Source organism: Equus przewalskii, chromosome 25 (genome assembly GCF_037783145.1).
Source record: "Equus przewalskii isolate Varuska chromosome 25, EquPr2, whole genome shotgun sequence".
Classification (NCBI taxonomy): domain Eukaryota; kingdom Metazoa; phylum Chordata; class Mammalia; order Perissodactyla; family Equidae; genus Equus; species Equus przewalskii.
In genome coordinates, this window is record NC_091855.1 from 13,213,089 (window position 1) to 13,224,986 (window position 11,898).

At 36.8% G+C, this 11,898-nt stretch overlaps 1 protein-coding gene across 4 annotated transcripts in view; it reads left to right on the top strand.

Annotated features, from left to right (window-relative positions):
- Nucleotides 1-10,622, top strand: part of PALS1 (protein associated with LIN7 1, MAGUK p55 family member) — a 96,545-nt gene extending 85,923 nt beyond the window's left edge. For all 4 annotated transcript variants that reach the window (XM_070594082.1, XM_070594080.1, XM_070594081.1 and 1 more), the window contains exons 13-15: nt 145-347; nt 2,029-2,139; nt 7,579-10,622. In XM_070594082.1, coding sequence (XP_070450183.1) covers nt 145-347; nt 2,029-2,139; nt 7,579-7,755 — 491 coding nt within the window. In that variant the 3' untranslated portion in view covers nt 7,756-10,622. The remainder of the gene's footprint in view (nt 1-144; nt 348-2,028; nt 2,140-7,578) is intronic.
- The last annotated feature ends 1,276 nt before the right edge of the window (nt 10,623-11,898 follow it).

Genomic DNA, 11,898 nt, shown 5'->3' on the forward strand with positions numbered 1-11,898 from the left:
TTAAACACACGGACTCTTAACATTTCCTTAATTCATTATTTCATAATCTATCTTACAAAATAAAACTTTTTTTTGCCTACAGAATTATCCCCCATCCTTACTCTGATCCACACTCATTATTTTTACCTGGTTTTGTTTGCCTAGATACAACTCGGAGCAGGCGAGACCATGAAGTAGCAGGTAGAGATTACCACTTTGTTTCACGGCAAGCATTCGAGGCAGACATAGCAGCTGGAAAGTTCATTGAGCATGGTGAATTTGAGAAAAATTTGTATGGAACCAGCATAGATTCTGTACGGCAAGTGATCAACTCTGGCAAAATATGTCTTTTAAGTGTTCGTACACAGGTAAATTTATTTTGGTTTAGGGTGTTGAACTTGAGGGCATTTTTTACAGTCATTTAGTGGAAACTGCATTTTGGTCCAAGAACCGCAGGACCTAATTAAGTTCTCATGAGGTTTTTCCCTACTGATTCCCTGTGTGAAATCAGACAGATTGCTATAAATCTCTTTCAGTTCCCTCAGAGAGAAAAATAAATACATACCTACATATATTCACATGTATATATTTTCTGAAACTTAAAATACAGTAACTCTAGTACTGGTAGTACACTAAGTCTTTTAGAGGTTATAAAAGAATTTCCCTTTTCTGATTCTGCTCTGAGAAAAATTAGAATATTTAGAGGTCATTTTTATGGTTTTAAATGCCATAGTTCAAGTATTAGCAAGTATCATGATGAATGCTTGATTGTATCTAAATATGATGAAACCGCCATTCATTTCTATTATTTGGCAGACTAAGTAAAAACTTTAAAAATTGCTAACAATTGCTTCTTAGATTTCCATTAAAAAATAATTTTAGAAATTTGGGATGTTTACAATTGTGTTTGTTGTGGAAATTTTTTTCTTTTTCTAGACTTCATAGCTTCAGCATAAGACTTTCCTTAATGTGGGGGAATCTCCTGCGTATGTCATCTCAGGAAACATAGGCAGTGGTCATTAAAAGGATGTATGTGCAAGAGAATTGCCTCCAAAATGGCTATTCTGAAATAGTAATTAGGTTTTCTTTGTTTTTTAGTGGACAAAAGAGCTTAGTCTCTACTATTTCAATTATAAACATTTGATTCAAGAGAAGTATAAATGTTTTTGCTAAATTCCTTCAGAATTCTTTATTTTATTTAGGCTAACAGTTTTACCAAAGAACCAAGAGGAGTCAAACATATTGTTTAAATTAGTAATGTTTTTAGGTAGAAAAGGGCATGTCCCTGTAATTCCCATTTTAGTAGAATGCTTCAATTTAGCGGCACACAGTCATGCAATATAAAAGGCAAGGTAGAAAGCACAACCTCCTAATGCAAACCGAGTGTGCTTTTTCATGGATGTGCTTTTCCAGAATTGTGTATGTGTGTGTGAGGTTTTACTGGTTCTGCTTGCATTTAGACCCTGGCACGTGGGAAGGTGACTGCCCATTTCTAATTCCTCCAAAATGGATTTTTAGTATGATTATTATAACTTGTATGTGATCTTATTAGCAGGACATTTTAGCATCACAGAGTTTTAATCCTTCAATGTCATTTATTTTTATTTTATTATATAAACAGAGCAAGCCAATATTGTGTGTGCGTGTGTGTGTTATTTTATAGGTAAGCAATATATTCTTATAATGAATGGTAGGATCTCAAAATATTGTGAATTGTTTCTTACAAAGATGTTTGGAAACACTTATAGGTAATGTTTAAGAAAGGGCTTTACTGGAGCCAGCCCTGTGGCATAGAGGTTAGATTCAGTGCACTCCACTTCAGCGGCTCAGGTTTCCAGGTTCAGGTCCCGGGCGTGGACCTACACCACTCATCAGCCATGCTGTGGTGGTGACCCACATATAAAGTGGAGGAAGATGGGCACAGATGTTAGCTCAGGGCTAATCTTCCTGAACAACAACAAATTACTTTATTATATTCCAAGTATATTATTGGGAAGTAGTTAAATGATGAAAATTCTTTTAAAGATCCAAAATATCTTTTCTTTACAGTCATTGAAGACTCTCCGGAATTCAGACTTGAAACCATATATTATCTTCATTGCACCCCCTTCACAAGAAAGACTTCGGGCATTATTGGCCAAAGAGGGCAAGAATCCAAAGGTAAAGTTATTATACTGTTGTACTATTCCATTGAAAATAAACGTGAAACAGTCATGGCCTAGTATGTCATGGTGCTTAAAAGCTACATCAGCTTGAACTTTCAAACTGATTATTCTTTCTGTCATACCACTTTCCCCAGATTTGCCATGGTTGCCTCTGTTTGGACTATGTCAGCTCTCCCACTCCTCTTCTTGTTCCCCACACATTCCCTATTGTTACCCCAAATATATGGTAACCTTTGGCATTCCTTAGAACCTCCTTAATCATCTTCACATTTCCAACAGGGATTATGTGACACTCCTCCCCCCAAAAAAAGTTCTCAGCCGATTTTTAGGGATTACATAATCACTTTTTTCTCCAGATATTCCGCATATGGAGGAGCCAAAGTTGAGTGCTCTTGCTTGTCTTTTATCTCATTGAAATTTTATGTTCTGTTTATCTTCTCCCTTTGTTCTTGTCACATGATCTGAAATGGAAAAAAATTTTAAATTATTAAAATATTAGATGCTGGACATGGTTGAGGCAGTCCATATTATATTAAATATTATTAATAATTAAATGATAATATGCTAATATGTTAATCAGAAAGCATTGACTTTAAATGTGTGAAATGAGAACTGTCAAGTGACCTATATCAAAGTAATAAATACATCCTTGTTTTTTGCTGATTTCTTAAATATTTCTATTTTGCAGAGGAATCACTCATCTCCTCATTTCATTTGCTATCCCTTTAAATCTCCTTAAAAGCCATAAAAACACATAACAACACTCTACCTTAGAAGCGCTTAAAAGTCATTTAAAGCATAATAACACGTCTTCCCTTCGATTCTTGACAGTTCTCCACAGCCGCCAACCCTCCTTCTTCCTCCCCAAGGGAGCTTTTTTCACTCTTGGTTTGCTTACATTTCTTATTCAATCTGTATGTGAAGGTAGTATTTTTCAATGTCTTAGGCTTGTAGACTCCAGGGATTTTCCAATCCTACACATTGAGCATAATTGTGGTTGCTTTGTTTAGGCTAAGTAGGCTAGCTGGTTAAAGTAGTGTTTCTTTTTTGCCACACAATTGTAAGTTCATAAATAAGTGGGGTCAGAGTATCTGCTGTCCTTAGCACTTGGGGTGATAGAAAAGAAACATGAGACGTAGTTGTTGGCTGTTCTTGAGGAGGATCACACTATAATAAGGAAAGCAAGAGTAACACTGTGCAACTTAGTGCCCAGTGACTACTTTGGTAGACCAGAAATACCATGGTTGTTAAGGAAAGGGATGCACATTAAGGACCAGAGTGGACTCCATTCAGCTTGTTCAGCCTAATTTTCCATTTTCTAACATGCGCACTTACTTTTTGTTAGGTTATTCTTCTCCAGCAAGGATTTCAGTGTCATGCCAGGGTTCCAGATGCCATTCCAAAACAGGTTAAGCAACTGTCTTTTGGCTGGTGGTCTCTGGTAGTTCCTTCATGGAATTTTTTGCCTACTTTATTTTCGATTAGCTCTCCCAAGTTGAGTGAGGTCTAGAAAGATACTGATTATACATATTTTAAAAGTAGGAACTTAATCAGCACCAAAATGTTTTAACAGTATACAATGTGCTTGATTTTCTAATTAGAATTTTCTAATTTTTAAAAATTAACTTTACTGAGGTTACTTTACATACAATAAAATGCATGCATTTTAAAGATTTTATTTTTTTCCTTTTTCTCCCCAAAGCCCCCCAGTACATAGTTGTATATTCTTCGTTGTGGATCCTTCTAGTTGTGGCATGTGGGACGCTGCCTCAGCGTGGTCTGATGAGCAGTGCCATGTCCGCGCCCAGGATTCGAACTAACGAAACACTGGGCCGCCTGCAGCAGAGCGCGCCAACTTAACCACCCGGCCACGGGGCCAGCCCCCGAAATGCATGCATTTTAATTGTGTAATTCAGTGAGTTTTGGCAAAATGTATACCTGTGTAACTACCATGCCAGTCAAGATTTAGAACGTTTTCATCACTCTGATTTTCTCATGCCCTTTTGAAGTTAATACCCCTCCACTCTTCCCCAGGCAGCCACTAATCTGCTTTCTGTTACTATAGATTTGTTTTGTCTGTATAGAAGTTCATACAAATGGAACCATACAGTATGTTTTAAGTTTGCACCTGGCTTTTAATCAGCATAATGTTTTTGAGATTCGTTTATGTTGCGTCTAACTTTCTTATTGCTGAGTTGTGTACCATGATCTAAATATACCACATTTCATCCGTTCACCAGTTAAAAACCTGGGTTGTTTCCAATTTTGAGCTAGTGTGACTAAAGCTACTCTGAACATTCGTAGTCTTTTGGTTGATATGTATTTTCATTTCTCTTGAATTGCTGGATCAAATGGAAAGTGTATGTTTTAACTGCATTAAAACTGCCAAACTGTTTTAAAGGCAGTTTGCCATTTTATGCTCCCACTCTGATTCCATTGTTTTCACATTCTTATCAACTTTTGCTGCTGTTGGTTTGTAACAATTTTTTAGCTATTCTAATAGGTGTAAAGTGTTATCATTATGGTTTTCATTTGCATTTTCCTTATGACTAACGATAGTAAGCATCTTTTCATGTAATCATTTAGGCATATTCTTTTGTGAAATGTCTGCTTATTTTTTTAAATTAGGTTTTCTTATTGAGTTGTAAAGAGTATATTTCTGGATATAGGTATTTTCTCAAAGCATTTGTACCTTTTTTGGATATTTTTTGAAGATCAGAAATGTTTAATTTTAATGAAGTACACTCTTTAATTTTTCTTATGGTTAATGATTTTTGTGTACTGTTTAAAAAATTTGCCTACTCCAAGCTTATAAAGATTTTATCCTATGTTTTCTTCTAAAAGCTTTCTTGTATTAGCTTTTACTTTTTGGTCTGTGAACTATCTCAAATTAATCTTTGTTTTAGTGTGAGGTAAGGGTAGAGATTGTTTGTTTTTTTAATCACAGGTAGATATCCAGTTACTCGAGCATCGTGTCTTGAAAAAGACCATCCTTTCTACCAGTGAATTACATTGGCACCTTTGTCAAAAATGATCTGACCAAATATGTAACAGAGGTGGGTGGGGATTGTTTCTGGACTCTATTGTGTATTTATGCTAATATCACTCTGTCTTGATTACTGTAGCTTTATTGTAAGTCTCGAAAAACAGTCATAAAAAGGAATGAAGTACTGATACATGGTACAACATGGATGAACCTTGAAAACATAAGTAAAAGAAGTCACAAAAGACTTGGAAGATTCCATTGTCCAATGTCAGAATAGGCAAATCTAGAGACCTAAAGTAGATCAGTGGTTGCCTTGGGCTGGGGGTTGGGAGAAAATCAGGAATATCTGCTAACCGGGTATGGGTTTTTTTGTGGGGGGCCAGTGATGAAAGTGTTCTAAAATTGATTGTAGTGTTGATTGTACAACTGTGTGACTATACTAGAAACTATTGAAGTGCGCATTTTAAGTGGGTGAATTTGTATGAATTCACCATTGTATTAGTTCCAATTCACCATTAAATGAGTGAATTTTAAGTGAATTTTATCTCAGGAAAGCTGTTAGTGGGGAAAAAAAAAATCCCAGCAGACTTTTCTCTAGAAATTGCAAAGCAGATTTTTAAATCTTCCTGCCTACATACAGAACGTAAACAATCAGTTATCTGATTATACTCTGAATCTCTGACTCTGTCCTGTTAGAATGGGGGCTTGAGAGTGGTAAACTGAAACTATGAACTGATACAGACAGTTGTGCCTATAGACTATTTTTTTCAGTCCAAAAATTTTTGAGCAAAAACATTTTGTTTCATCTTAGCCGTGAATTGTAATTTGAAAAATAACAGGAAATTAAAACATAGAGTACCAAATAAATGATATAAGCCATTTTGACAAAAGATGAAATAAATAATGTCTTACATTTCATAAACTAGGTGGATTGGATGTTCATGTGAATCTGTGTAAGATGTGGGGCTTAACATTTACATTTCAACTCTAGCACCACAAAGTTTAGATCCTATGTTGAGTTCTTTTTTTTTTAAAGATTTTATTTTTTTCCTTTTTCTCCCCAAAGCCCCCTGGTACATAGTTGCATATTCTTTTGTCATGGGTCCTTCTAGTTGTGACATGTGGGACGCTGCCTCCGCCTGGTTTGATGAGCAGTGCCATGTCCGCACCCAGGATTCGAACCAACGAAACACTGGGCCACCTGCAGCGGAGCATGCGAACTTAACCACTCGGCCACGGGGCCAGCCCCTCTATGTTGAGTTCTTGAATGTTCTTTCAATAATCTTGAGCTTTGAGTAGACAGAAGTTTTAGCAAGAATGTCACAGTGTGTTCAGTTACAATGGTGTAGTGAAGTCCCTGCTGGAGCACAAAGGATTCTGTGTACCATAGCCAGATGTACAACATTCCAGAATGAAAATCAGAGAGCCACACAGGAAACTGCCTCAGGATGAGCCAGAGCTGTCATACTTTTAATATGTTTTACTACCGTCACAGAAGTTCAACCAGTTGACTGATAGAAATTGTTTTGTATTGTGGATCCAATATAGTATTGATGTGTGACCTTTATATCTGAGACATTTGCATTTGAGTTCTCTTTATTGGCAGGAGTGATTTGGGGGTAGTTTCACTTTCTTGAACACGTGTGCCTGATAATCAGAGGGTTCTGGATAAGTTTTGCGCATAGCCTTGCGACCTGCTTGTCTGTGTGAAACTGCTGTTTGCTTTACTCAGTATTTTAAAGTAGCCTGTTCTGTATCGGTTCCCAAACTCTTCTTATGATACTTTTTTGCATCTTAAAGACCTTCTTTGTGTATTTAAAACAGAGAAGAAATTTAAAATATTAGGCTATTTCCCCAAAAAACAGATTATTAAGTCTTGGGTTGACCACCAATGTTTTCATAGAAAAAGATACCCATTCTGTTAATCCTTTTCTTTTCCAATAAGATTTAGTCTGTCTAATTCTGGAACAGATATAAAGGGCAGGGGTTCTCTGTAAGAGCCGAGAGGAGATGGCACTTTGGGTCCTGCTGCCCTTGCTCCAACCAGAAGGGTTCACTCTGTGTTACACATGTTATTTTTAGGGAGAGGATATGATGCCTTAAAATGTTTGAAAACGCGTGTCTGTATGGAATTCAAAGTTCCTTTCTGTGCTTTTGAAGCCTCTAGTCTTGTGGGTGAGATAAGAGAGAAATATATGAAAACCTAAATAGCAGTATAAACGGGCTATATTGAGTCCCAGATGATTCACAATGTGAGTCCCGAAGATACCAGACCAAAGGAAGTCATTGTGGCCATGACAGGGTTAGGGAGGAGCTCCTGAGGTTGAGGATTTTGAGAGAGAGAAGGAAATCAATGTAAGATCATTTCTTGTTCTTCAGCCATCTCTGTCTCATTGTATATTTGGTAAGGAATGGAATGACCTCACAGTTTTTATCTTCTCTTTGCAGCCTGAGGAATTGAGAGAAATCATTGAGAAGACTAGAGAGATGGAGCAGAACAATGGCCACTACTTTGACACGGCAATTGTGAATTCAGATCTTGATAAAGCCTATCAGGAATTGCTTAGATTAATTAATAAACTTGATACTGAACCTCAGTGGGTGCCGTCCACTTGGCTGAGGTGAAGGAAACGTCTGTTCCATGGCATGATTGGACTTGAGCTGGCAAAGTGCCAGTAGGAAAACAGCCCTGATACTTCAGCAAGATGCTGAAAGGTGAGGATAAGGTGGCAGGCAGTATAAGCTGTAGACTTGTTCTTAGATCTCAAGCTAGTGAGAAAATCCCCTTAGGCAATTTGTGCACAGCAGTCTTTATTCTCTATTCATGGCTTTAGAGGTTCTTGCCTCGTTTGGGGATTCTAAATGGAAGCTTTCAACAGAGCAGTTCCATTTTATCCATGTAAAAACCTTTAATTCTATTTTCACCTAACTAAATCTTTTCTGCCTAGTCATATTTCCATGAAAAACTTGTGTGTATATACACAATGGTCCATGTCTCACACAGTTATAAATATTGTTATTTAACAGTTAACTTAAATGACTTCATGGAAATTTGGGGGGGGGGGGGGGACATGTGCTTCAGTGCACTGTGCAAGACAGTATTTGGCCAGAAGACTGGTTTAGTCATCAGAAATACTTTCCTAAATAAAAGGTGCCACTGTGGTTTGGAGCTACTCTGTTAGGCTTGAATTCATTTGTATGTCTTTTAATTCTTAAAAAACATTCCATTAGAGCACCAATTTTTTAGCTCAAACTTTGTGGATCAGACTTTTCTGCACGCTCAGCAGACTCTGATCTAGTTAAACGTACACAACGTATGCTGATCTTTTTAAAAATATGATTTTCTTAAATTTTCTTAATTTTTTTCTTAAATTGTTGCAAGTGATTTGATGACCTTGCTTCCTTTCTCTGATCTGGATAGTACAATAGAATGTGTGTTAGATTTTTATGAATGGCAGATGTTCATATAAACTGTGTTGACTAAGTTTCTTCCTCATGATGCAGATAGTTTTTTATGTACATGAGAGGACATAGCACGTTTGATAGATTTTTGCATTTTTATATATGAGCACAGTATAATTTCATGACTGTGCTGTGTTATATAGGTAATAAACTGGAATTCTGTGATGAATGTAGCTGCTGTACTGTATACTAATATTTAATAGGTTGACAAATAGTCATTGAGAACACTTGGTCAACATTGAAATAAAATTATATATATCTGAGGGAAATATGATGACAGCTGACTTTGAGATCAGAAGGAAAGGATGACCTGAAAGTCATTTGAACATCTTAGGAAAAGAACATTAGAGGGGAGAAAGTTAAGCATATAGAAACAGGTTTTTATCCTAACAAGGTCTGCCTCTTATGACCAGAATGCAACAGCTTGCTATATCATAAATGTTTAAGCTAATTGGGACTTTTGTACTGTCTCTATAGCTGTAGCTTTACAATTCAACTTCTGTAATTGACATGGAAAGTCAATTTGTTAGTTTCTTCAAGCCTTTAGGGATGGTGTGATGTGTGACAAACAACCTCAAATGTGAATGTCTTTATTTTTATGATGACTTTAGCTACAGCATTTCCCGTTCCCAAAGCTAAACACTGGAATAATACTGAGTTGTCACTTAATTTAACATAAGCAATTGTTTTTAATGAGTATTTTGTCTCAGTGTCATGTATATATTTGATTTTTTTCTCTTCTACGGAATTTTATTTGAACAAATGTAGACAGTTTATATGTTGCCTTTTTCTGTTCAAATTTGCATGGCCTCAAAGTTGGCTGCAGAGTGTGTCTTATGTGGAAATACTTTCAAGATAATGTTCCTTAGGAAGAAAGTAACATTACTGGGTTAGGGAAGGAATGCCATACATACTGTCTTCAGGTCTGAAACACTCCAGCTTATGGCAAGAAAACGCAAAGGTCACACTGATTTTCAGCATTGAAAACCAAGGAATATAAAGCACTTAATCTTTTCAGTTTTCCAGTGTACTTTCTCCTCAGGAATGAAAGGTAGTCTATGGTAGACAATAGAGATTTGTGAACTGCTTATCATAACTGACAGCTGTTTTCAACCCTAAAATCTAAAATGTTGGTAGTGTAAGTTAAGTTAGATGATATTTCAGGGAGTGTCAGTAAGTGGCTGTTGTGCCAGTCTCTGAGTTAGCCTGCAGACTGCAGGGCCACACTAGGGCCATGTGTTGTCAAGACTCAGACATGGCTTTAACAAGCAAACCCCCTACTAAGGCACATGCCATGCCCGAGTATACTTTTAGGAAGTCTAAGGTGACAAGAGAGATCTGGGGGGTCAGTAAAGTCCTATAGTTCTCCCTCCTCATCAGCAATGGGAGAGAGAGAGAAATGTTTATGCCCCAAACTTGTCTCAGTCCTAGTGATCTGGATGTGCTGATACTCAACACAGTCCCTAAACAAAGAGAAAACTGAGTTGTTGCTGACTTCCTTGAAAGAAAATGGAAAAAAGCCTTGCTATACACCTAACTGTTGAGCTGCTCTGGCCAATTCCATTTCCTGTCTCTCTGTGGTTCTGATTGGAGACCCCAGTGTGGGGGAGGTCTTAACCACTTATAGGAATGATACCAATAGTTAATGGAATGCACATGTTAATTCAAATAAGGAAATATCTTCCTTTACTAAATTTTCTTAAGTCAGAACAAACAGAAAGAAGAATAGTAGTTAGACTAATCCAGATTTGCTTTCTATGAAAATCTAATGTCTGGAATTTTATTCCTTTTCTCCTGGCCTAAGGAATATGTATTGATAAGGAATAATTTGAATGTAATTTTGTGAATGTGTGTGGAAAATATAAACCAGGGATTTAGCCTTAATAAAAGTAACCTGACATCTGTTGTTAGTCCTTTGTACTCTCTTACCCTGTATCTGCACTCTTGTTATTTTGAGATGTCATACTGCACACTGTTATTGTAAAAATAAAAAGTAAAATTATATTTCAAATAAAAAAAGCCACTGAGTACTTTCTCTTGCTGTATTTATATCCTCTCCATTCATGGTTCAACACATCTGACAAACAGGCTGCCTTCAAGTTTGTGCCTGAAGCAAGTCCGTTGGAACCTCGGGATGAAACGCACAATACTTTTTAATGTATTCTTCATGGTGGAGGAGTGCCCCCTGTTGGCACAGATGTGGATCTTGTTTCCCTACAATGCTATGAACTTGGAAGTTTTCTGGGGAAGAAAGTATGTAATATGTGGGCAAATTCTGCTTATATGCAGCCAAGGATTTGAGGACGCTGAGGATAGGATATAAGTTGTTGATAAATAGATGATGTATTTCATTTCTCCCCTTTTTCTACTATACTACTCTGTATCTCCCAAAGGAGGCAAATCACATACCAACAAAAAGTGTCACACACACACAGGCCCTACGTCTTACCTTTACCCAAAGTTTTAAACATAGGGGAGGCAGAAAGGATAGAAGTGAAAGGTGTAGAAACTCTGAAGGTAGACTGCCTGGATTTAGTCTGAATTCACCACTTTCTAGCTTTTTGACTGAGGACAAACTACTCAAGCTCCTTATGCTTCAAATCTTCTGTGAAACGTGGGATTAAAATAATATGTACCTCTTATGGTGGTTGTGATGAGATAATATATATAAAACACTTAAAACAGTACCTGGCACATAACTAAGGTCTATTATTTTATAGCAGGTACTTAAATGTTAGCAAAATTGGTACTTTAAAGAGCCTAGGCTATGATATCAATTGATTTACATACAACACTAATAAGGCTAGTATCACAATTTTACTAAAATTTGTTCCATGGCCAATCATGTCAAAAATGCCTGGAGCTGGGTACAAGAAAGCCTGAGTGATCACGGAGAGCTCACATCAAATCAAACTACAAAAAATCTCAGTCACCTCATGATATGGCCACACAAATGCCTCATATTCCTATATGGAAGATGGCAAGTTGTTACTGCTTATAAAACAGTAGAAAGTTACCTTATTACTTAATCCCAAATAGGAGTTAGGATTTTTTCTTAAATTAGGAAAGAAAGAAGTATTAATAAGCCTTCAACTCATTGGCAGTCATACATTCATTAGTACCCCAAAACTCAGCAGTCATCTCAGTAAGCTTATTAGTAAATCGCTGATAATATGAAGGGAGGAAAAGGGAGGCTGCCCCACTTCTACATGTCTGCAGAGAAAGCTCTTTTTGGATGACAATCCCATGTGCCAATGTGAGCATAAGAACATGACTGTTAGTCTTAGCAGTAAATTAATAAACAAC